Source organism: Microcaecilia unicolor, chromosome 3 (assembly GCF_901765095.1).
Source record: "Microcaecilia unicolor chromosome 3, aMicUni1.1, whole genome shotgun sequence".
Classification (NCBI taxonomy): Eukaryota; Metazoa; Chordata; class Amphibia; order Gymnophiona; family Siphonopidae; genus Microcaecilia; species Microcaecilia unicolor.
Window position 1 is genome coordinate 426,638,371 of NC_044033.1, and position 27,257 is coordinate 426,665,627.

Consider the following 27,257-nt stretch of genomic DNA (forward strand, 5'->3'; position numbering starts at 1 on the left):
AACCTGAAGTTTAATCAGGTAGAGGAAGGTAAATTGTAATTGCTTATTATGCAGCGCTGTGAAAATTGGGGTAAAAGTCTTACGCAATTGTTGCACAAGCCTTTGATACGGACCCCCACAGAAGACTCATGAATAAGCTGAAAGGGCAGAACTTAGGACTGAGTGGTGAACTGGATAGAAAACTGGTTGACCAAAAGGTGGCAGAGGGTGGTGGTAAATGGAATCTGCTCGGGGGAAAGGATGGTGAGCAGTGGGGTTCCTCAGGGGTCGGTGCTGGGGCCCATTTTGTTTAATATATTTGTGAGAGATATTGCTGAAGGGTTGGAAGGAAAGGTTTGCCTTTTTGTGGATGACACGAAGATAGCCAATAGAATGGATACCCTGGAGGGAGTAGAAACGATGAGAAGGGATCTCCAAAAGTTAGAAGACTGGTCGAGGGTCTGGCAGTTAAAATGTAATCAGTGCAGTACTTAGGGAACTCTTCTATTCAAGCTGGTGTAATAAATCAATAATGCCAACAATTCCACCAGTGCTCAGAACTTGCTAGTGTGCCATATACCATATGTTATGGAGTCGGCCAGCAGCATCAAACCATCATAGCACTGGTCCTGCCTACCTCCTATAATCTAAGACCACTTTATTGGACCACAGATCATAAACCCTTAATAATAAGTAGGCAAATGATAAGTGATTTTGCCTACTTATTATTAAGGGTTTATGATCTGTGCCACAATAGAGTGTTATTTACTATGTTGCTATGTTGTGAATAATCTTATTTGCAAAGTTCAGGCTCTTAATGATCATTTCTGATCACTATCTGTGGCCTGTTACAGGCCCGGTGCACTGGCCCTACCTGTTGAGTGTGTTCCACACAAAACTTTCTGAGCCAGTCTCCCAGATTCAGAGTCTGGGGAATCCAGGTGTCCAGAAGGGTAGGCAAATTTTTATCCAGGAGTGATTCTGGTAAGCCAACCAAACACAGATTGTTCCTTCTGCTGCGATTCTCTAAATCTTCTAACTTTGCCTCCAACTTCTCTCCTTAATGTGGTTTGAATCTCCAGCATTGTGGCAGTGAGGTCCTCCAGATCTGACGTCCTTTGCAGTCCAACATCCAACTCCAAGCAGACATTATTCAGTTGTTCATACGCTGCTTCCTCCCGATTGTAGATGTTTTGCAATTTTTTAAAATCTAGGGTGGCTTCAACCATTATTTCAAACACTCATGCCAAATCCACTGAGGCGGCGGCAGGGCTGCGCTGGTCATCCATTTTGTGGTCTTTTGGCTGCAGCTTTTCCCTCTCTGTTAGAGTGTTTTTTGAGGTCATTCCTCTCTGAACCAAGCTCTCCGGTGATCCACTTATCAGTTATGAGGTACCCAGCTGCCAATTATCTGAGGTTGGGTTTGGGTTTCGGATGATAAAGCAGATAAATTGCCAATAATAGGGAGGGCTGTATGGAACTCAGCTATTCAGCATCCACCCTGCATCATTTATTTTTAACATCATGTTGGTATCTGGTTTCTGCTTCCCTCTGTCTTCTCTTAACTCACTTGCTAGGGTCTCCTGTCCATTTGACGTCTCTTTTCTTTCCATGTCCACCATACATCTTCCATTTACATATTGCCATACTGGGACAGACCAAAGGTCTATCAAGCCCAGCATCCTGTTTCCAACAGTGGCCAATCCAAATCACAAGTACCTGGCAAGATCCCCAAAAAAGTACAAAACATTTTATGCTGCTTATCCCAGAAATATTTTCCCCATGTCCAATTTAATAATGGTCTATGGACTTTTCCTTTAGGAAGCCATCCAAACCGTTTTAAAACTCCGCTAAGCTAACCACCTTTACCATATTTTCTGGCAACGAATTCCAGAGTTGAATTACAAGTTGAGTGTAGAAAAAGTTTCTCCGATTTTATTTTAAATTTATTACTTTGTAGCTTCATCGAATGCTCCGTAGTCGTAGTATTTTTGGAAAGCGTAAACAGGCGCTTCACATCTACCCATTCAACTCCACTCATTATTTCATAGACCTCTATCATATCTCCCCTCAACCGTCTTTTTTCCAAGCTGAAGAGCCCCAGCTGCTTTAGCCTTTCCTCATAGTCGTCCCATCCCCTTTATCATTTTGGTTGCATTTCTCTGCACCTATTATAATTCCACTATATGCGGCGACCAGAATTGAACACAATATTCGAGGTGCAGTCGCACCAAGAAGCGATACAAAGGCATTATAACGTCCTCATTTTTGTTTTCTACTTCTTTCCTAATAATGCCTAACATTCTATTTGCTTTCTTTGCCGCTGCAGCACACTGAGCAGAAGATTTCAACGTATCATCAACGATGACACCTAGATCCCTTTCTTTGTCAGTGACTCCTAACGTGGAACCTTGCATGACGTAACTATAATTCGGTTTCCTGTTTCCCACATGCATCACTTTGCACTTGCTCACATTAAACGTCATCTGCCATTTAGACTCCCAGTCTCGTAAGGTCCTCTTGCAATTTTTCACAATCCTCTCGCAATTTAATTACTTTGAATAACTTTGTGTTGTCAGCAAATTTAATTACCTCACTAGTTACCCCCATCTCTATGTCATTTATAAATATGTTAAAAGCAGCGGCCCTCAGCACAGACCCCTGGGGAACCCCACTAACTACCCTTCTCCATTGAGAATACTGACCATTTAACCCTACTCTCTGTTTTCTATCTTTTAACCAGTTTTTAATCCAAAATAAGACAGTACCTCCTATCCCATGACTCTCCAGTTTCCTCTGGAGTCTTTCATGAGGTACTTTGTCAAACGCCTTCTGAAAATCCAGAAACACAATATCAACTGGCTCACCTTTATCCACGTGTTTGTTCACCCCTTCAAATAATGTAATAGATTGGTGAGGCAGGATTTCCCTTCACTAAATCCATGTTGGCTTTCCCTCATTAATCCATGCTTTTGCATGTGCTCTGTAATTTTGTTCTTTATAATAGTCTCTACCATTTTGCCCGGCATCGACGTCAGGCTCACCGGTCTATAATTTCCAAGATCACCTCTAGAGCCTTTTTTAAAAAATTGGCATTACATTGGCCACCCTCCAATCTTCTGGTACCATGCTTGATTTTTAAAGATAAATTACTTATTACTAACAATAGTTCTGCAAGTTCATTTTTCAATTCTATCAGTACTCTGGGATGAATACCATCTGGTCCAGATGACGTGCTACTCTTCAAACCCTTATTGCTGATCCTTCTTACACCAGATTCTACCGTGACAGAGTTGTACTTCGAACCCACCCCAAATTCCTCTCAAAGGTTCCATCTCAATCAGTCTGTTGTTCTACCCATTTTCTTTCCTAAACCACATTCTCATCCTGGAGAAGCAGCATTGCATACCTTGGAATGCAAACGTGTTCTGGCATACTACATAGAATACACAAAGGCTCATTGGAAATCCTCCCAGCTTTTTGTATCCTTTGATCCTAACAGACTAGGAATTCCCGTCACCGAGTGTACAGTCTCTACGTTGGTGGCTGATGAATATTATTATTATTTGGTCCCAGGCCTGACTTTGGTTCAGGATCCAAAATCAGAGAAAAACTTATAGGCCTATGACTCTAACCTGAACTCCAGTGTGACTGCAGAACTCATGATCTGTTGTGACACTCTTAGGCAGCAGAATGAGGAATGGGCGTGAGTGGGAAAGAAGAGTGGCATCATTTAGCAACAGTGTGGTAACAAATGTTCTTGAAAAACAGAACAAAGATGGCTTCTCAGGAAAATAACTTAGATTTCCAGTAAAAGCTAGTCCATTATTAGCATTTCCCTGAAGAACTAACCAACTCAGTACCATAGCCAATTAGTGTTAAACATTATATTAGCATAGATCCAGTAAGATGTGATTACTGTCAAATTACCTGTATCCTGAATGGGCATATAAAAATGAGTGTACTTCCTACTTCAAGCCAGAGAGACAGCCGAGCTGCTCTCTCCTATGAGAAACCAATGAATTGTATCTGAATTGGCAAGTAACCATGAGTCTTTTTTATCTACTAATTGGCTTTGAGTGGTAAAATATAACATTAAAGACTCAGACCCAGAAAACACCTATGTGTAGCTGGGGTACTATTTTCCAATAAACAACTGATTGTACATGTCACTTGTATATTCTTTGGAGTCTCAGATATAGAGGTAATCTTATGTAGCAATATTCTGTACTCTCAGTGAGATATCTCTGACCTGCTAATTGTACAAGTACTTGATAAGATATTGAATAAAGAGCAAACTGATGCAGCCTTGATTGATTCATTTACTCCTAGGTATTGGGAGGGATAACTGCACCCTAAAAATTATACACTGACTAACAGGCTTATTTTCGAAAGAGAAGGACGCCCATCTTTTGACACAAATCGTAAGATGGGCGTCCTTCTCACAGGGTCGCCCAAATCGGCATAATCGACATAATCGAAAGCCGATTTTGGGTGTCCTCAACTGCTTTCTGTCGTGGGGATGACCAAAGTTCACGGGGGCATGTCGGAGGCGTAGCAAAATCAGGACTGGGGCGTACCTAACACATGGGCCTCCTTGACGAACACAAGGATGACTTTACCTGATCCTTTTTTTCTTATGACCAAGCCACAAAAATGTGCCCTAAATGACCAGATGACCACTGGAGGGAATTGGGGATGACCGCCCCTTACTCCCCCAAGTGGTCACTAACCCCCTCCCACCCTGGAAAAAAAATTTTTTAAATATTTTTTCCAGCCTCTATACCAGCCTCAAATATCATACTCAGGTCCATTGCAGCAGTATGCAGGTCCCTGGAGCAGTTTTAGTGGGTGCAGTGCACTTCAGGCAGGCGGATCCAGGCCCAACCCCCCCTACCTGTTACACTTGTGGTGGTAAATATGACCCTTCAAAACTCACCAGAAACCCACTATACCCACATGTAGGTGCCCCCGTTCACCCCTAAGGGCTATGGTAGTGGTGTACAGTTGTGGGGAGTGGGTTTTCGGGGGAGGGTTTGGGGGGGCTCAGCACACAAGGTAATGGAGCTATGCACCTGGGAACAATTTCTGAAGTTCACTGCAGTGTCCCCTAGGGTGCCTGGTTGGTGTCTTGGCATGTCAGGGGGACCAGTGCACTACGAATGCTGGCTCCTCACATGACCAAATGGCTTGGATTTGGTCGTTTCTAAGATGGACGTCCTCAGTTTCCATTATTGCCGAAAATCGGGGACGACCATCTCTAAGGACGACCATCTCTAAGGTTGACCTAAATTTTGTGATTTGGGCGTTCCTGACCGTATTATCAAAACAAAAGATGGCTGCCCATCTTGTTTCGATAATATGGGTTTCCCCGCCCCTTCGCTGAGATGTCCTGCGAGGATGTCCTCAGGAAAACTTGGGCGCCCTTTTTGATTATGCCCCTCTATATCTCCTACAAATATGTTCAGGCTGGGCTAACCCTACATGGCCGTGTCATTGCTTATAATGTGCAAGCAATGGTTGCATCAGTAGCCCATTTTCATTCTACCTCTATTCAGGACGTTTGCAATATGGCTACGTGGTCTTCTATCTACACCTTTATGACTCACTACTGTTTGAAGCTGATTTCCAGGTGGAATAGCCAGTTTGGACAAGTAGTTCAACACAATCTTTTTTTCTTTTTAAGATTGAACTCCACCCTTTGACCTGTTTTTCTACCAGGCTCACACTCTGCTTCTTTATCAGAATATATTTCTCCTGTGAGCCTGCTAGCTAGTGAGTCTCATTTGTGAGAATATCATGCCTGCTGGTCCTCAGAGAAAGCTAAGTTACTCACCTGTTGCAGGTGTTCTTCGAGGACAGCAGCATATATTCTCACAACCTGCCCGCCTCCCCTTGGAGTTGTCTTCTTGACTTTAATACTGTATGCGCTTTGAGTGAGAAGGTACCTGTGCATATGCGGTGGTGGCACTGCTTTAAAGATTTAAAGTGACAGTACTCTTTGGCAGTGTCCACACCGGGCTTTGTCAGATGATGTCACTCATTTGTGAGAATGTATGCCTGCTGTCCTTGGTGAACATCTGCTACAGATGAATAACTTATCTTTTCTGTGGTTTGTTTTAAATTTACTACTTAGTAGCTTCATTACATGCCCCCTAGTCCTAGTATTTTTTGAAAGAGTAATCAAGTGATTGATGGCTACCCATTCCACTCTACTCCACTTAGATCCTTTTCCTGGGCGATGACTCCTAATATGGAACCTTACATCACATAGCTGTAGTTTGGGTTCCTCTTTCTCGCATGGTTTACTTTGCACTTGCTCACATTAAGTCATCTGCCATTTGGGTCCCAGTCTCCCAGTCATGTAAGGTACTTGCTTGCATAAAAAACAAATTGATATAATCCTGTGATTTTGGTACTACAGACCTCTGAGAGATATTTAATCATGTTTTTCTTTTTTTCTTCCCATATTATAGGTCTGCTAAAGATGACTTTGCTACAGTCATTGGAAAATGCCAAGGTAAAAAATTAAAACAAAACACATCACCTGTTAACTTCTTTTCTTGTATTTGACCATATCTGCTTGTTGTGACATATTCATTTGTTTTTTGTTGTAAATGTTGGTGTTCTCTTTGAGTTACCTTTTTATACATTCATCTGATGAAGTGGACTCTAATCCTTAGAATCTCATGCTTCAATAACCTTTATAGTCTATAAGGTGTAATCTGTCTCTGTCAATCTTTTTCTACAGCTGAACATGTTCCTTTTGAAATTTGCAGCTAAATGTATTATAAATATCAACTTGTGTGTGTTTCTATTTAATTAATTTCATATATAATGCTGTCTTTTCTCTTGCTGATCCTGTACAGCTAGAGAAGTTTATCAAAGATAACATATAAGTCATGGCTCTACTAAATTTTAGCTATTGCCAGTATTGAGCCTTCTTATGATGGGACTGTGTTAATAGAGTTGTCCATAGATGGGCAGGATAAATCAGTCACACATGCAAGCGATGGAACAGAATAGCACTCAGAAACAATCAGAAACATTTTCTGCGCATGCGCATTGCTTTCCCTCTTGATGTGCCCTTGCAGAGGCACTTCAGATAGTTTTATTCAAGTATGCGGAACAGATGTGTTTTTTAGGTAGCCATTAAACTCAGGTGTGAGAGCTATGATTTTTTTTCTTTCCTAGTTTTTCTTCTCCCTCACCCTCTCCCCACCCTAAAAATACAAAAAGAAGCCCTTTTTTCTTGTCTCTAATGGAGCCCTTGAGTTAAGCTTGGCTAAAAGATAATCGTGACAGTCTTCTCTGAGTTGGGCCTACCTAGGATGAGTAAAACTGCTGAAGCTGCAGTAGGCTGTCACTAAAGTCCCACACCTTTAGGAGGTTAAAACTGTCTGAGATTCTGGTTGTTGTCAGGGATGATATGTGATAGAGCATATAGGAGAAATCTCTACTTCTTAAGGGACAACAGCCCATCTTAACAGGAAAGTAATTGGGGAACCTGATTCAGATTGTGGAGCCCAAGAGTGAAATTTAAAAACACAGGCCCAGACCAGGAGGAAGAAGGCTGTATAAGTATGCCCACACAGTATATGTATGAACAAACGTATTGTTTTGTGATGCCTGCATCTTGTCTCTGACAGTGACCAGTCTGGATCACGAGTGGCCAAAAAGTAAATTTATTTTTCACAGTTCATTTCCAGGGATGATCAGTGGCTCTCCCAAGTCTACTTGGTTAATAATTTCTTAAGAACTTTTCACCCAGGAATTTACCCAAACCTCTCTTTAATCCTGCTGTGTTGGTCACCTTGACTGTATGCTGCGGAACCGAATTAACAGGTTAATTATGCGCTGTGTGCGTAAAAACCTTTCTGTAATTTTTGTTTTCAATCTGCTAGAGTGTCCTCTTGAAACAGTGGTTTCCTGTTGAACCATTCACCGCGATCATTATATAAACCTCTTATCTTAGCTCCTCTCAAGCTTTTTTTCTTCAAGTTCAAAAGTTTTCCTTATAAGGGAGGTTTTCCCATCTCCTTTATTATTTTTGACATTCTTCTCTAAACCTTTTCTAGTTCTGCTATATTCTTTTCAGGGCCACTGAGAGACTGGGCCGGGCCTGAGGCTGCCACCCCCTCCATCCGCCACCGGGCCTGGCCCCCTGCATTGAAATCACAGCGCCTCTCACCTCCGTGTGAAAGCGCTGTAGGCAGCAGCAGATCGCCTCCCTTCGGGTCTCCTTCCCTCCCTGTGTCCCACCCTCGTGGAAGTTACATCAGATGAGGGCGGGACACAGGGAGGGAATGAGGCCCGAAGGGAGGCGATCTGCTGCTTCCTGCAGCGCTTTCACATGGAGGTGACAGGTGCTGTGATTGCAATGCTGGGGGCCCGGCCCGGTGGCAGATGGTCGACGACGGAACCGAGGTGGGTGGGTGGGACTGCGGCGCCGGGCCCCCCTTCATGGAGGCCCGGGCCTCTGGAATTTTGTCCCCCTGCTTCCCTCTCTCGGTGGCCCTGATTCTTTTTGAAATGGGATGACCAGAACTGCACAGTATTCTAGGCGCAGTTGCACTTGGTATCTGTAGATGATGATCTCTGTTTTGTTCTCTGAAGCATCTCTAAAATTCTATTTCCCTTTTTACCATCCATAGCACTTAGCATATTGTGTGTAGTTCTGATCATCCCGTCTCAGAAAGGGTATAATGCAGTTAGAAAAGTTTTAGAGAACAGCGACAAAAATGATAACTGTGATAAAATACCTCCCATGTGAAGAAAGTCTGATCAAGGTTGGGCTCATAATGATTGACAAGTGATGTGTTAGAACTTAATAAAATCATGAGTGGAATGGTTATTTAACCTTTTAAATAAGACACAAACAAGAGAACGTTCCATGAATAGAATGACCAGCACTTTAGTTACCATACAATTTGTTTTCAGTGTCAAGCGGCCTCCACCACTATTAAGCCAGGTCCTGCAACACAGTAAGGAGCAGGTTTTTTTTTTTTAACTTTCATTTTATTAAGTATTCCACATTTTTTACAAGCCAAATACTTGTCCAGAAATCAGGATTTACCCAAAAATAAACTTTCACGATTAACAAGAAATAATATAACTTTACAGAAGTAATAACAAAAATCCTCTTTAGTCCCCAATTACAGGATCCTTCAGAATCTATAGAGAGAACATATCCAAGGGAAATAAAATCAATAAGAAAGAAAAGGCCTAAACTCACTAACTTCTGTTTTGTATGGATGATTTACCAGTCTAGAATCTAAAGAGTACACTACCAAACTACATGAACCAGGTCATAGAATACATATATTTAACATTCTGAATTTTCACTAAACGTTTTACAGGAAAATAGAGGAAAAATTCCCCAACATTTTGAACAATGCGAGGGCTAAGCTCTAGAAAGGACTTAAGCCTTCGCTGAGTTTCTTTACCAACAATCAGGAAAGTACCACACTTTATGACCCGTAAACAAAACTGTTCTATACTTATCATTAGGGTCATTACCAGTTGGAACAGCAGCTCTGATTTCATCCTCTTGCTATACAGGGATCCTCTGTGTTCATCCCACATCTTTTCGAATTCTGTCGCTGTTTCTGTCCGTTCCACCTGCACTAGGAGAGCGTTCCATGCATCCACCACTCTTGTGAAAAATAATTTTCCTGATGTTGCTCCTGTGTTTTATCTCCTTGAGGCTTCATTTCATATCTTCTTCTTCTAGAGCTTCTCTGTCTTTTGAAAAAAAAGATTTGTATGTTCATTAACACTTTTTAAGTTTTGAAATGTCTCTTTCCCCTGTTTACTCTTTCCTCTAGGGTATTCATATGCAGGTGTTCAAGTCTCATCTCGTATACCTTCTCATTCAGACCCCATGCCCTTTCTTTTGCTTTGTCTCTTTGTCTTTTTTAATCCTTTGATATATGGAGGGGCATAATCGAACGTCGCCGGCCAAATAGATCGCCGGTGATCTATGTTGGCGGCGGCACTACAGCTGGTCGGAACCGTATTATTGAAAAAGATGGTCGGCCATCTCTTTTTTTTGATAATACGGTTTAGCCCGGCCAAATGCTGTGGAGTTCACCGGGTTTGAGATGGCCGGGTTTGGTTTTCAGCGATAATGGAAAGTTATGTCTGCCATCTCAAACCCCGGCCAAATTCAAGGCATTTGGCCGTGGGAGGACCCAGCATTTTTAGTGCACTGGCCCCCCTGACATGCCAGGACACCAACCAGCCACCCTAAGGGTCACTGCGCTGGACTTCAGAAAAGCTCCCACATGCATAGCTCCCTTACTTTGGGAGCTGAGCCCCCAAACCCACTACCCACAAATGTACAGCACCCACTAAAATTGTTCCAGGGACCTGCATACAGCCTCTAGGAATTATTGCTGCTGTATAACTTTGGCATACCAGTTCACACCTGAAGACTAACCTCTCTAAAAAAGTCCTTTCTTGAAATAAGCACGTTTACTCACAGTTAACTGCAGATCAGAGGTTGTTCCCCACTGGCAAAGAGTCCCCTGGTACTAAGATTAGCAGTACGTCAGAGCTGGCACAATGGTGTACAATGCCCTCTTTCAGCACCATTCAAGGTAAGAACTACGTTCTCTAATGTGGGTAACACAGGAAAGGGATCTAAAAGTGGCTTACAAAAATGGCCACTACCGCATGGACTACAACAGGAAACAAAACAGGGCACACTCTGACCCAGTTAGCAGGGGGGGAAAAGCACCATGGGAGTAGAGTCCAGTACCCTACACCCATCACAATGCATTGCTAATGTGACTCTGCAGGGCACCTAACAGAAAAGGTGTCACACTCACCCGAGAGCCACATCGCAACCAGGGAAAGGCTGTCGGAGGATACAACACATTCTGCTGTCATTTGAGGCTGGCATACAGGCTGGCAAAAAAGGTTTTTAGTTTTATTTTTTTAGTTTGGAAGGGGATTGGTGACCACTGGGGGAGTATGGGGAGGTCATCCCCCCCATTCCCTCCAGTGGTCATCTGGTCAGTTGGGGCACCTTTTTGAGGCTTGGTTGTGAAAATAAAAGGACCAAGTAAAGCCGGCGAAATACTGCTGAATGCCGCTTTTTTCTTTTCCACTATTGGCGAAAGCCGGCCATCTGGTAACCACGCCCATGGCCGCCCATGCCCCGCCTTCGCTAATCTACCGACACGCCCCCTTGAACTTTCGCCGGCGAAGCGACGGGAAAGCGGCGATGCAGTCAAAATGCGCTTTCGATTATACCGATTTCGCTGCTTTTAAAAAATCGCCGACCATCTCCCGATTTGTGTTGGAAGATGGCCGGCGATCACTTTCGATTATAAGCTGGATGGCCTCCAAAGTGAACACCATACTCCTAAGTGAGGATCAGCAATGATTTGTACTAGAGCATTATCTTCTCCTTCCTTTCTGTACAGCCTGGCATTTGTCTGGCTTTGGCCACCACCTTCACACATTGTTTTGCTACCTTGAGATCTTTGGACACTATGACCCCGAGATCCTTTTCCTGGACTATGCACATTAGCTTCTCTTCTACTGCATGCAGCTCCTTTGGATTTCTGCACCCAAAATGTATCACCCTCCATTCCTTCACATTAAAGCTCAATTGCCAAGCATTAACCCATGCTTCTAATGTTTGTAGATTTCTCATGTTCACTCCCTCAGAGATGTCCACTCTGTTACAAATCTTCATGTCATCCACACAAAGGCAAATGTTTTCTTTATAACCCTTTGGTAGAATTGCTCACAAAGGTATTTAACAAAGTCAGTCACAGAGTCAGTCCCTGAGACATGTCATGCGCCTTTTTCTTCTAAGTGAATTCAGTTTACCACCACCCTCTGTTTCTTTCAGTCAATGAATTTCTAATGTAACACAGCACTCTGAGACCCATTCCTAGGTTGTTCAGTTTATTCATGAGCCTCTTATGAGGCACAGTATCAAATGTTTTGTTGAAATCTAGTAGTGAACGCCCCCCTGTATTTAGTTCTCTGATCACCCTGTCAAAGAAATCAATCAGAATTATTTGGCAGGATCAATCCACTGGATTCTAGAAAGTTTACTGTCCTTTCCTTTCGACTTTTTTTCCTCATTATAATCCATGCATTGGTCCTCAGCACCTTTTGAGTTTTGCAGTTCCACCTCTGGTTTTTCTCCTTTCCTCAGTATACCTGAAAAAAGTCTTTTCACCTCTTTTTACGTGTTTAGCCTTTTATTTTTGCATGTACTCTTACAATCCTGATTTCTCTTTTTTAACATTTTTAATCTTTATTGGAGATTCCAGAAATATACAGATATTGAAACAGGAAAAAAAAATGTGGTCATAAGAAAATACATGCTATCATTATAATTGATTACCATAAAGAAAAAGAAGAAACTCTCCAATAACCACTCATTACTTATGTCCTCAATAATGGAGGAGGAGAAAAGAGATCAACAATCTAAAGACATTAACATATTCAATAAGAGGAAATATCCCCTAGTGAGCAGACAAAACTAAATTACTTAACAGAGAACGTGCCACATACCTCAAGGCTACTGTTCAGAGGTCGCTGGAGCATCCTGACCATGAGCCATAGTTGTATTACTTAGAAACATCACAGGTAGTGATGGTTCAAAGATTTCCTTATTATATGTTATCAAACATTTTACAAGGAAATTTTAACAAAAAAGTAGCCCCAATGACCAAAACACGTGGTCTCCTTATCAAAAGAGATTGCTTGCAGTGTTTCTGGGTTGCCTTTACCAAGGGGCCTCATCAGGGAAATACCGCCAGCATTCAGCTCAGCTGGGAACATTCACCACCGGCTGTGGCAGAAAAAAACAGCGATGGGTTTTTGGATTACAGACTGTGTCACCGTGGGGTTTGAATTCCGCTTTATAATGGGAAGTGTTTTTCTAATTTGATTGGTGGTGTCAGTTTGGACACATCATGACATATATTTTTCATTGGTGGAGTTTTTGTTTGCAGCCATCTTGGAACAAGCAGTTGAGCTGAACAATGGGACAAGGATCCGAATGAATAAAATAAGCAACATAAGCACTGTCAAGCTAGATGCAAAGCATTGATAAAGAAGGATAAAAAAGAATATGAAGAAAAATTTGCTGTGGAGACAAAAACTCATAGTAACGCCCTTTTTTTAGGTATATTAGAAACAGAAAGCTTGTTTGGGAATCAGTGGGACCATTATATCATAAATCATAAAGGAGCACAAGGGGTACTCAGAGAGGACAAGGCCATAGTGGAGAGATTGAATTAATTATTTGCTTCTGTCTTTATGGAAGAACATATAAGAGATCTACCTGTACCGGAAATGTTTTTTTAAAGGTGATGATGCGGAGGAACTGAAAGAAATCTTGGTGAACCTTGAAGACATACTGAGCCAAATCGACAAGTTAGAGAGTCATAAATCTCTCGGACTGGATGGTATATACCCCAGGGTACTGAAAGAGCTCAAACATGAAATTGCTGATTTTTTGTTAGTGATCTGTAACCTGTCATTAAAATTGTCTGTAGTACCTGAAGATTGGAGGGTGGCCATTATAATGCCTATTTTGAAAAAGTTTAAGGGTGATCCATGAAATTACAGACCTGTAAGCCTGACGTCAGTGCTGGGCAAAATAGTGGAAACTATTATAAAGAATAAAATTACAGAACACATACACAATTTGCTTCATTTCTTTGAAGGCGTTGAAAAGACGTGGATAAAGGTGAGTTAGTTGATGTAGTGATCTAGATTTTCAGAAAGCTTTTGCCAAAGTTCCTCATGAGAGACTCCTGAGAAAATTAAAAATTTATGGAATAGGAGGGAATGTCGTTCTGTGTATTAGAAATTGGTTATTGGTCAGAAAACAGGGTAGGGTTAAAAGACCATTTCTCTCAATGTAGGGTGGTGAATGGTGAAGTGTCGCAGGGATCTGTAAAGAGACCAGAGCTATTTAATTTTATATATATATATATATATATATATATATATATATATATATATATATATATATATATATATATATATATATATATATATATATATATAAATGATCTGGAAATCACCCCTGTTGGTCAGCATTTTACAGGACCAGGACACTGTACCAGTGACTTCACAGTGAGAATCCTGAAAGGTAACTTTAAAACCATACAAGAACGTAAGACCTTTGAAGTCAGAATGATTGAATATTTTAACACCCAACAGAAAGGACTTAACAAGGATCTGGGGTTCCTAGCCCATTATAAACCATAAAGCTGTATTTCTCTGTTGATCACCCTCCCCTCACCTATCCACACCTATTCTGTTAGAATATCAATGATATGCTTTGATGTCTCCATGCATACCTCCTATCCACCCCCATCCTCCCACCCTGTCAGACTGTCATAGTAATGCTTGAATGTTTTCACTTATATACACTGTCAGCTAGCACATTTGCTTATTTAAGATCTGACAAAGAAGGGCAACCTTCGAAAGCTAATCAAGGAATGTATTAAGTTATGTCCAATAAAAAAGGTATCATCTTATTTTCTTTTCCATGTTTTATTTTGTTTGACTTCTATTGATAACAAAACTATTCAAAATTGTCAAAACACATATGGATTGTGAGAATTGAAGGATAACCTTAGGAAATTGGAAGACTAGGCATTCAAATTGCAGCTTACATTTAATGTGGACAAAAATGCAAAGTGATGCACATTGGGAAGAATAATCCAAATCATAGTTATTTGATGCTAAGGTCCACCTTAGGAGTCAGCACTGAAGAAAAAAAATCTAGGTGTCATAGACAGTACGCTGAAATCTTCTGCACAGTTTGTGGTGGTGGCCAAAAAATATACTAGGAATTATTAGGAAGGGGATGCAAAATAAGACCATGAATATTTTGATGCCCCGTATTGCTCCATGGTGCAACCTCACTTTGAGTATTGTGTTCAGTTCTGGTCTCCTTATCTCAAAAAAATATATAGCAGAATTAGAAAAGGTTCAAATAAGATCGACCAAAATGATGAATGGGATGGAGCTCCTCTCGTATGAGGAAAGGCTAAAGAGGTTATGGCTCTTCAGCTTGGAAAAGCGATGGCTGAGGAGGGATATGATTGAGTGATGTGTAACAGGTAAAAGTGAATCTATTTTTCACTCATTCAAAAGGTACAAAGACCAGTGGACACTCAATGAAATTACATGGAAATACGTTAAAAACAAATAGGAGGAAATATTTTTCCCCTCAAAGAATAGTTAAGCAGTGGAACTTGCTGCCAGAAGATGTGGTAACAGTGGTTAGAGTATCTGGGTTTAAAAAAGGTTTGGATAAGTTCCTGGAGGAAAGTTCCATAGTCTGTTATTGAGATGGATATGGGGGAAGCCACTGTTTGCCCTGGGATTGGTAGCATGGAATGTTGCTACTAATTGCATTTCTGCTATTTTCTTATGACCTGGATTTGCCAGTGTTGGAAATACGATACTGGGCTAGATGGACCACTGGTCTGACGTAGTGTGGCTATTCTTATGTAGGCACTTACTGGCTGTTAATGCAGTAGATATTTCTAAAATTGTCCTTTTCCATTGAAAGGTAGAGTACTTTTTAGTGATGAATTTAAATGCTTGCTTTAATGTTTGTGCTTTCAGACAGCAAGGTGTAAAAAATAAGGGTGTTGAGTTTTACAAATTATAGTATATGTAAGTGAAAGTGTATAGGGTTAGGCTGATCTTTATATGTCCTCCCCCACCAGGGAACCTATCAGTTCTTTATTCTAGATTTCCCTGAAGAGGTCAAGTGAAATGGAAATAAAGCACATCCACAAAATATATATATTTTATATATATATATATATAAAATATATATATGTATATGTAAGAATGGGTCACTGGCTGCGACAAAACCTACGCCAGCTCCGAGGTGGCGATAGGGTTTGCAGATCAGTGGGGAGGAATGGTGAGCCCTGTCCAGCATGCATTTGCATGCTGGCAGGCCCCCATTCCCCCCAACAACGCAAACCACCCCCCCCCCCCAGTGACAGGGGACTGGAGGTCTGGTGGACCTCTGGTCTCCCTGATGATCCCACCCCTCCCAGGTTCAGGGAGGGCTGGAGATCCGGTGGGTCTCCAGCCCCCCCAGCAAATGGTTCCTGGTGGTCCAGTGGGTGACGACCAAGCCCCCCCCAGCGACAGGGGGCTGGAGGTCCGCTGGGCTGCTGATCCCCCCTCCCCAATCCAACCCCCAGCATTGGCAAGGGTCCCTGTGTGATGGTGTCACTCCATCCGCCGCCCGCCCCCCCTACCTTGGTTGGAGGAGGGACACAACCTGCCTCCCTCCTCTTCCTTCAACGCCACAAAATGGCGGTGCCCAGCCCTGCTCAGCGCATTCTGGGATGTGCTGGGCGGGGCTACACACCATATAAGGAAGAAATAGCCAGGTGAATGTAACACGTTTTTTTTGTGGTGTCCTTGATATGTTAAACTTCATTTTCCCCCCTTTATTTTAGTGTTTTAGGTTTTAATTCTATATTTTCTGCGCTTATTGGTATTGAGGTTGGCTAGGTTTCGGCTATATTTGTAGCCACAGGAATTCTGTATCGCAAAGAACATCTTTTCCTTGCCTACAAAGGTGATGATCCTATTTATAATGAAGGAACCAAATGAGTCTACTGTATTATTTTTTCTTTTATTGACATTAATGCACACATTCTGTATTTGACTAATAAAGGTGAAGAATTAATTGCAGATTTTAATTTTATATGATAAGTGTGCATGTATTTATTTATTTTTTTCTAGTACCAAAAGACCCTAATCCCCACTGGAGAAGGGTGGCCTGGAGCCATGACTGCACACTGCTTGCCTACACAGAAAGTACTGGAACTGTGCGTCTGTTTGACCTCATGGGCAGTGAGCTCTTTGTCATTCCACCAGTAAGTACTTTTTTCTTGCACGGGAGTACAGAGGTAAAGTTGTGCTGTAACATTTAGACACTCCTGATCAAAATGTGTATTTCAGAACAGAAATGAGACAACCTCTATATAGTACAGAGTTAAACTCAACAATTTTCTGGAGACTTTAATGCATTATTTACTATTTATTTGCAGGGTCTTTTTTTTTTTTTTTAGCAGGTTCAAAAAGAGAACAGTGAATATGATAGGTGCAAAAGTCTAGACACCCTTTCAGTCACTAGTTTGTAGTAACTCCTTTGTCAGGAAAAATAACTTTCAAGTTTCCCTTAGCTATGTATTGTTGTTTGTGGAATTTTCTTGTATGCTTTCTTGTAGTAATCTTCCGGCATAGAAATATTAAAGGGGGCATTTTCGATACAGTGTCTAAGTCCAACTTTGGATGTTTTGCTAAAAATATCCAGAAATCGAGTGGTGAACATAGCCATTTTCAAACCTGTCTATCTTTTTGGTTTGAAAATCACCTTTTTCTATACATTTTGGGGGAGATTCTATATAAAAATCAGCGCTGAAATTGGTGCTAGCTAAGCATATTCTATAAAGGCGCCAATTATAGGATACACTTAGTTGATATCTCAATTTCTGAAATGCGCATCCATTTACACCAATGAAAATGTGACGTAAATCCTGGCGTGTAGATTTACGTTCACTGGGCCATATTCTTTATGTGCTTAAATTTCATGAAGCACCCATTTCTTGCTATAACCATGCCTCTTTTTTTGCCTGCGGGCTTTAAAAATTCTGTGTACTTCGTTATAGAATACGCTTAGCAAGTTGTGCATGTAAATTCTAAACAGTGCCAATTGGTGCTCATTATTGCTTATTAAGTACTGTTATCAGTGCTCATAGTAACATAGTAAGTGATTGCAGATAAAGACCTGTACGGTCCATCCAGTCTGCCCAACAAGGTAAACTCATTTTACTTGATATGCGATACTTTATATATATATATATATATATATATATATATATATATATATATATATATATATACCAAAGTTTGATTTGTCCTTGCCATTTTCAAAGCACAGACCGTATAAGTCTGCCCAGCACTCTTCTTGTACTAAAAGTTCTGAAGCTAACGTCGAAGCCCCTTAAAATTTACCCTCAAGCCCATTAGCTTGTTAAGCTTATTAAGTTACGCGTGGTGTTATAGAATCTGTGCCAGTTTCAGTACGGATCTCTAGGCGCATTATATATAATCTGGGGTTTTGTGCTCAGTGCATATTAGAGAATGACATGGGGACAAAGTTTGTCCATGACCCCTCCCCATCACCTTGGGTTCTGTCTCTGTCCCTACCCCGTCCCCACAGGTTCTGTTTCTGTCCACTCCCTGGTTCTGCAAGTTCTGTCTCTGTCCTCACTACATTCCCGCAGATTCTGTCCCTGTCCCCGCTCCATCCCTGTGGGCTTTGTCCTCATTTGCAGAATCCTCGAACACTTATGATTTTATATTTAAATCTTTTTATTGAAGTATAAAAAGGAACAGTATGCTGTGCAACTATCCTATATAATAAAAAGCACCTCCAGCGTTCTGAAGCTGACTCCGTGAAAGTGAAGCCTTGAAGCATTTGTGCTCCTGCTGTATCCAGCTCTTGAATTGACGTCACATACTTCCGGGTTCATCACAAACAGCAGTGACCAATCACTGGAAGGGAACGCTGCAGAGTTGCCAGGCCACAGAATGCGACGTCACACTCATGAGGGTGTCGTCGTCCCTCCCTCCCTCCCTCCCTCCCTTCCAGTTCCAGGCCCCCTCCCTCCAAATTTTAAAAGTCATCTTCACTTACCAAGTCGGGATCACGGCGGCCGGCAGCAGTGGTACAAGGCGTACAGGCTCGGCCCTTCTCTCTTTCTCAGCTCTGGTCCTGCCCTTGCGGAAACAGGAAATGAGGGCGGGACCAGAGCTGAGAGAGAGAGAGAAGGGCTGAGCCTGCACGCCTTTTACCGCTGCTGACAGCCGCCGTAAACCCGACTTGGTAAGTGAAAATGACTTTTAAAATTTGGAGGGAGGGGGCCTGGAACTGGAAGGGTGGGAGGAAGGGAGGGATGACAACCCTGGAACTGGGAGAGAGGGAGGGGATGACCCTGGAACGCGGTGTGAGGGAGGGGGGGGGACGACCCTGGAACTCAGAGATAGGGAGGGAGGGGAGGTAGCGTCCCACAGATCAGTCCTCCAGAGACTTGTGGGTTATGTCTCCCTATGAGCAGGTGGGAATAGAACTTCCAAGGTCTGCTATACGTGGTCATGTGCAACCACTTCAGCCTCAGTATTCTCTCTATCTAGCAGGTGGAAATCATAACTGTGCAGCTCTGGATTGTTCTGGCTCCTGAATTCTTTATGAATCCATTTGTGCCTGGAGAGGGGATTCAGTTGCACCCCTATCTGGACGACTGCCTCATTCGAGGAGCTTTTTACGAGGAGAGTTTACGAGCAATGGATTGGGTGATCAGCCTCCTTTAATTCCTAGGTTGGGTCATCAATTTTTCCAAATGTCACCTGCATCCATCACAGTCCCTGGAGTATCTGGGTGTTCAGTTTGACACTCAGACGGGAACAGTGTCTATCCTGTCTGCCCGCAGTCTTTGGCTACAGATTATTGCACTCCCTGGCTCCAATGGCCTGGGACTATGTGCAGGTGTTAGGCTCAATGGCTTCCACCTTGGACGTGATCAATTACCTCTGCTCAGCCCTCTCGGAGGACTACACAATCAGGATTCCGTGGTCCCCCCGGGTCAAGGCAGAGATGGGCTGATGGTTTGTCCCAGAGAACCTCCTCAGGGGCGTTCTGTTGGCCACTCCCGAATGGATGGCGGTGACAATGACTGCATCCCTGTACAGTTGGGGGACACACTTCCTCAATCAGACAGCCCAAGGGACTTGGTCACCAGTGGAGGCGACTTGGTCCATCAGTCAGCTGGAGCTGAGAGCCATTTGCTTGGCCCTACTGGAGTTTCTGGTCCAGATTCGGGACCGCCTGGTGCATGCTCTCTCAGAAAACGCTTCTGCGGTCACCTATGTGAATTGGCAAGGGGGCACCAGGAGTACACCGCTGGCTCAGGAGGCAGCTCAAATTTGTCTCTGTGCAGAAGCTCACGTATCCCGCCTGTCAGCGGCCCACATTGCGGGTGTGCAGAACGTCCAAGCGGACTTCCTCAGCTGCCACAGGCTGGATCCAGGGGAATGGGAACTATCTCCCTTAGCCTTTGATCAGATAGTCTCCAAGTGGGGGCTCCCTGTGATGGACCTGATGGTGACTCACCTCAATGCCAAAGTCCCCAGTTTTTTTCAGCAGGGGTAGGGAGGCGGATTTGAATGGGATCGATGCAAAAAAAAAACCCAACAACTATCTTTTGGTCCCACTTACAACAAGCTCCCAACACCCCACCCCCTGAAATTTGGATAAACTGTGGAGCAAGACATCTAAAATTGAGGTGTCAAAAATCGCAGTTTCACCGTTTTTGAGAGAAAAAACATCCTCCTGCCACCTTATGGTGTTTCTTTGAAATTTGTTTTGAAAATGAGCGTGTAAATCTTCTTGCTTGTGTTGCATACTTGTACACTGTTCTTGCTCTTACGATGACATTTGGGTTTTCATGTCTGAATAGGGTATTCTTTAGCACAAGGTCAGTCAATAGCCATTAGTCTCCCTTCTTAATGCTCAGTGAACAGTGGTTCTTCAATTTCCTGGTTGTCACGGATGTAGATGGGGAAGCATAGTGGTTTTTCAGCTCCTGATAGCTTTCTTCTTATATTCCCTTCTCTGGATATTCAACTCCTCCAGGACTTCTATCTTAGTTAAAATATTCCTTTCATAGATGTGCTTTGGTCTTAGGCTGTTGCCTTCAAAGACTCATTCAAGAATAATCATGTTGGGTTTCTCTCTTGCTTTATGAATCTCTCCCATTGTCTATCAGTGCTATTCTTTTGTACATATCATGCAACTCGCATTGCTCTCCTCCTCTTCTATACCCTATGTCTTTCCAGAGTCATCCTGATTTATCTTGGTTCTTTTTATTAGGTTTTGATGGGAAGTATCTCTAAGACTATACCAGGTTCTCTCTTTTGAGTGTTTGTCTTTTAGTCCTGCCCTATATTGGGGACACAACTTTGCTACATCCCATTGGTCAGCGCTAGTCTAGTAGGATGCTGTAGAGGGAAAAGTTGTGTTACCTAATAACTTTCTTTTCTTTAGTCCTGTAATAAGACCAGTCCAGAATCCCTCCTTGGTTGATTAATTTGTCTTTTAGTTACAACCTATATTTTTAAGATATCACTTATTCTACTTTTAAGTTCCATAACCCAAGGGTAGGCAACTCCGGTCCTCGAGAGCCACAGGCAGGTCAGGTTTTCAGGATATCCACAATGAATATGCAGGAGATAGATTTGCAAGCACTGCCTCCATGGTATGAAAATCTTATCTCCTGCATATTCATTGTGGATATCCTGAAAACCTGACCTGCCTGCGGCTCTCGAGGACAGGAGTTGCCTACCCCTGCCCTAACCTATTCTATACAACCAAACAAAGCAAACACTGGGCCTTCAGTTAAATTGAGGGATTTTGTGACTGTATACGTTAAATTGAGGGATTTTGTGACTGCTAACCTATTCTATGTCACATGTTTCCGGACTCAGTAAAATATCTGCATGTGAGCAGAGTATATGCTGCAATGACTGGTAAGGTTCTGTTCGGATTGAGACATTTGGTCTCAAAAATTGCAAGGCCACCAGGTGAATTTTGAGCACCATTGCTTGGCTGTTTAAAAATACTGAATATTCTGTGCAGTACAATAGCCTTAAGGGGCGAATCACTTGAGAACTATTTCCATTCTTTGTCTCCGTCCGCTGGTAGTTGGACATAACCCATTAATCTGGACTGGTTTGATAGAACTAAAGGAAAGAAAGTTTACCAGGTAAAACATAACTTTTTCCTTTTGTTCAGTTTACTGTGTTATGTACAGTATTTTTCTTTCTTTATTTTTTTTTAAACTTTGCATTTTGAATATACATTTCAAAAAAGAAATCCAAGAAGAAAAACAAAGTCCACATCAAGGAGGCTAAGAAGTATCAATAAAAAGAACTCAACAAAGGAAAGCAGGAACTCAACATCCACCGGAAACCCACCTATATTGTTAGTCCCTTCTATCTATTCTCCTTCCAACACAGATTCTTTCGAAACAAGAAGATTCTCCAGTTGAGTAGGTTCAAAAGAAATGTATCATACACTTTGAAATGTAATTGAACATTTGCAGGGGAAATGCAAGAAAAAGTTCCACTTGTGCCAGTTCAACTTAAGAAATTTCTTTCGATGCAGTTGTTTGACCTTGCCACATCTGGAAACAAAACTGTGCTTTCTTCTTACAAAAGTAATTTTTCCTGTTCAAATGACATGGTCACTAGCAACATGGCATGAGTAGAAATGCTGTTTCTCAGACATTTCAAGAAAAGATGTTAGTCAATGGGATCAATTACCACTTTACCAGAGACCCTATCAGCATTCATTGGAGATTTTCTAAGATAATAACCATTTTGAAGAATTATAGAACTAGCAAAATCGAGAAGCAATACGTAAAGTATCTTAAAAACAACATTTTACTGGATCAAAGAGGAAAATTCAATAATCTTGGTCTTTGACTTATTATGGTTATCAAGATATTCTAACTTGGTGGATCATTAAACTTTCTTTTATAAAAGAGCAGCCCGGTGTTTAGCATTCTGAAATTCACAATTTGACAGTCTATAATGTCTGTAATTCCAATCTTTGAATAAATTTCACTTAACTTGTCCATCATCTGTTTTTGCCTAAGCTCCGCCCCTTACAGTCGCTTGTGAGTGATACCCTCTCAAGGAACAGTCCTAGCTGTGGGACTGCTCTCCATACTATGGTGTCGACCTTTGTCCCACTTCTTATTAGGACTGTGAAACCTTCTTATAAACCCTGGTATCTGGGGGAACTTAGGATCCCTTAAGTGTCAGCTCTGCAAGTTTGAGCTTCAGTGGTGACGTATTAGGTGTCTCTCAGATTGTTTCCATTATTTATTTATTGCATTTGTATCCCACATTTTTCCACCTTTTTGCAGGCTCAAAGTGGCTTACAATACATCATGGATAGTGGAAATGAGAGTGGAGTGAACATTTGGTATTACAGAAGGATTTTGGGTTGCATGGTAATGGAATACATAATAGTAATATAACAGAAGGCATTATTAACATTTCTGGATAAATGTTTCATATGTTTTGATCTTTGTGGTATGTCTTGTCGAAGAGATGGGTCTTTAGTAGTTTGCGGAAGTTGGTCAGTTCATAGGTCGCTTTTAGGTTACGTGGCAATGCATTCCAGAATTGCGTGCTCATATAGGAAAAGGTTGACGCATGCATTAATTTGTATTTCAGACCTTTACAGTTGGGGAAATGAAGATTAAGGAATGTACGAGATGATTTTTTGGCTTTTCTGAGTGGCAGGTCTATCAGGTCGGACATATAGGCTAGGGCCTCGCCATGGATGATTTTATGTACTAGGATACATACTTTAAACGTGATGCGTTCTTTGAGTGGGAGCCAGTGCAGTTTCTCTCGTAGGGGTTTTGCTCATATTTTGATTTTCCAAATATGAGTCTGGCTGCCGTGTTCTGGGCTGTTTGGAGTTTTTTGAGTATTTGCTCTTTACAGCCAGCGTAGAGTGAGTTGCAGTAGTCTAAGTGACTGAGTACTAATGATTGTACCAGATTACAGAAGATGGTCCTTGGGAAGAATGGTCTTATTCTTTTTAATTTCCACATTGAGTGGAACATCTTTTTGGTTGTGTTTTTCACGTGATTCTCAAGTGTTAGGTGCCAATCAATGGTGACTCCAAGAATTTTCAGGGTGTCCGAAATTGGTAGATTTAGTTTTGGTGTGTTGATGGTGGTAAATTTGCTCGTGTTGTGTTGAGAGGTGAGTACTAGGCATTGGGTTTTTTCTGCGTTGAGTTTTAGTTGAAAGGCATCTGCCCAGGAGTGCATGATATGTAGACTTTGGTTGATTTCATTGGAAATTTCTTTTAGGTCTTCTTTGAATGGGATGTAGATCGTTACATCATCAGCGTATATGTACGGGTTGAGGTTTTGGTTTGATAGTAGTTTGGCCAAGGGTGTCATCATTAGGTTGAATATAGTCGGTGAGAGGGGAGATCCCTGTGGAACTCCACATTCAGGTGTCCATGCGGCTGATGTATTCGAGTTTGATGTCACTTGATATGAGTGTGTAGTAAGGAATCCTTTAAACCAGTTAAGGACATTACCTCCAATACCGAAGTATTCAAGGATGTGCAGTAGGATTCCATGATCAACCATATCGAAGGTGCTTGACATGTCGAATTGTAGAAGTAAAATATTCTTGCCGGTTGCAATCGTTTGTTTGAATTTCGTCATGAGCATGACTAGTACTGTTTCAGTGCTGTAATTAGAGCGAAATCCTGACTGGGAGTCATGTAATATTGAGAACTTGTTTAGATAATCTGTGAGTTGTTTGGTTACCATCTCTTCTGTTATTTTGGTTATTAAGGGAATGGATGCTACTGGTCTATAGTTGGTTAATTCACTCGCATTTTTCTTTGTGTCTTTGGGTATGGGGGGTAAGTAGAATGTTTCCTTTCTCCTTTGGGAAGAGTCCATTTTGTAGCATAAAATTCACGTGTTTTGTTAGGTCTGTTATAAAGTGTTGAGGGGCCGATTTCATAAGGTTATTTGGGCATATATCTAGTTTGCAATGAGATTTAGCGAATTTTTTAAGTGTTTGGTGGATGAGATCTTCCGATAGTATCTCAAATTCAGTCCAGATCCTATCTGCTGGGTATATTCCAGGGTCTGGGTCTAGACAGTCTAGGAGTGCAGCGTATTTGATGGGGCTAGTAGGTATTTTAAGTCGCAGTTGTACTATTTTCTCTTTGAAGTACTTTGCGAGGTTTTCAACTCCTGGTGTGTCTTTGCTGTTGTTCGTGACTGGTGTGGTGTCCAGTAGTTTATTCACGAGTTGGAAGAGTTTGTGTGTGTCCTTGTAATTTGGTCCAATTTCAGTTTTGTAGTATAGTCTTTTGGTTTGTGTTATGGTGTATTTATATTTTCTTTGGAGTTGTTTCCAAGCATTAAGTGTGGGGTCGTCTTTTTACTCCATGCACGTTCTAATTTCCTAACTTGTGTTTTGAGTTTTTTCAGTTCTTCTTTGAACCATGGTATTGAGTTCTTTCTGTGTGTGGTTCTAGTTTGAATTGGGGCGATGTTGTTTAATATTGTTCTGCATCTATTGTCCCAGTCTAGGAGGAATTTGGTCATGTGTGCCTTTGTTGTCCATCCGTTATAATAGATCTGTTGCCAGAATACTACCGGGTCTGTTTTTTCTCTCGTGGTGTAGGTTTTTCGTTCTTGTTTCTTGATTGTGTTTTTCGTCCTCCATTGGAGGGAGATGTATGCTTTGTAGTGGTCTGACCATGGTGTGGGTGTCCATTTCGTATCTGCTAATATAAGGTTTAAGTCTGAATCGAATTTTTATGTGATTATGTCTAGTGTATGTCCTTTGGTGTGTGTTGGTTGTGCATTTGGTACGTGAAGTTACCATAGTTGTAGGAATTCTTTGCATTCTTGAGTGCTTATTGAGGTAAGGTCTTCCAAGTGCAGGTTGATGTCGCCTATTATGATAAGGTTTGAGGTAGAGATACATGTGTTCGAGATGAAGTCCATGAGGTGTGTTTGAGTGTCTTGCCAGTTGCCTGGCGGTCTGTAGAGTAGTATTGCGTTAAGGTGTTCCTGCAGGTTTGGGTGATTGATTCTTACCGATGCAATTTCAAGTTGAGGTAGGATAGATTCAGCTGTGGTTGTGATAATGAACTCGGATTTGTATATTATGGCTATTTCACCTCCTCTTTTCCCGTTCCTTCTCCAGTGCGTGATTTTGTATCCTGGTGGGCATAAATCTAGGATTATGGGATCCTTAAGATCATGTATCCAGGTTTCAGTGATGAATAGGAGGTCAAGATTGTCTGTGGTGATCCAGTCAGTTATGATCTCTGTTTTGTTTACTACTGACCTGGCGTTTGCGTAACCCAGTTGTATTGGGTGGTACGGTTCGATCTGGGCTGTTGATGTGTTGATTTTTATTAGTTGTCTGTTTTCTTGGTATTTGGTTTTGTTGTTTCCTTTCTTCCCTTTCTGTTGATTATGTCCGTATGTATTTGTTTTTCCTTTCAGTTGTTTATTATTCTTTTGGTTTGGTGAGTTGTAGGTGGGTTGTCTATAGGTTTTTTGTATTGTGGGTAGGTTGTTTAAGTTGGGAGTGGTCCATGTGTGGTAGATTAGTGGGAGGAAGTAAATTATCATGAACAGTTTTTTGGTATTCATGTTGGCTGTAGTTCGTGTGCAACTTAGATAGTAGGTAGTGCAATATACGCAGTTCAGTATAAGCAATACAGTATGAATAGTTCAGCATAAGCAATGCAACTTAAACAGTAAGCAGTGTAGTATACGCGGAACAGTATAAGCAATACAGTGTTAGCAATGCAATATGAGCAGTGCAGTATACGCAGTACGCATTACGGTATAGCAGTACATAGTACGTAGTTCAGTATAAGCGGTACTGTGTGAAAAGTTCAATATGAGCAGTGCACTTTTAACAGTAAGCAGTATAGTATACGTGGTGCGGTATAAGCAGTACAGTGTACGTAGTACAGTATTAGTGACGCAGCTTAAACAGTAGGCAGTGCACAATATAAACGGTATGTGCAGTGCATTATGAACAGTGCAATCTAAGCAGTACAGTGCAAACAGTGCAACTTAAACATTGAACAGTGCAGTAAAGGCTGTACAGCATAAACAGTAAATTAGTGCAGAGTTGAAGTTCTTTAAAGCTGGATGTATATATATATATATATTTTTTTTTTTTCAGCTGATCAAACTACTACTACTACTTAACATTTCTAGAGCGCTACTAGGGTTACGCAGCGCTGTACAAAATAAACAAAGAAGGACGGTCCCTGCTCAAATGAGCTTACAATCTAGAGAATGAAATGTCAAGTTGGGCAGTCTAGATTTCCTGGGTAGAGGATAGGTGTTGAAGGCGACATTGAAGAGGTGGGCTTTAAGCAGAGATTTGAAGATGGGGAGGGAGGGGGCCTGACGTATGGGCTCGGGGAGTTTGTTCCACGCGTGGGGTGAGGCGAGGCAGAAAGGGCGGAGCCTGGAGTTGGCGGTGGTGGAGAAGGGTACTGAAAGGAGGGATTTGTCTTGAGAGCGGAGGTTACGGGTAGGAACGTAAGGGGAGATGAGGGTTGAGAGGTAAAGAGGGGCTGCAGATCGAGTACATTTGTAGGT

The 27,257-nt window shown here is 41.9% G+C and overlaps 1 protein-coding gene across 1 annotated transcript in view; it reads left to right on the top strand.

Moving 5' to 3' along the window:
* Positions 1 to 27,257, top strand: part of NBAS (NBAS subunit of NRZ tethering complex) — an 892,343-nt gene that overhangs the window by 40,518 nt on the left and 824,568 nt on the right. The window contains exons 6-7 of the mRNA XM_030198850.1: positions 6,456 to 6,499; positions 16,747 to 16,880. Of these exons, the coding sequence (XP_030054710.1) occupies positions 6,456 to 6,499; positions 16,747 to 16,880 (178 nt within the window). The remainder of the gene's footprint in view (positions 1 to 6,455; positions 6,500 to 16,746; positions 16,881 to 27,257) is intronic.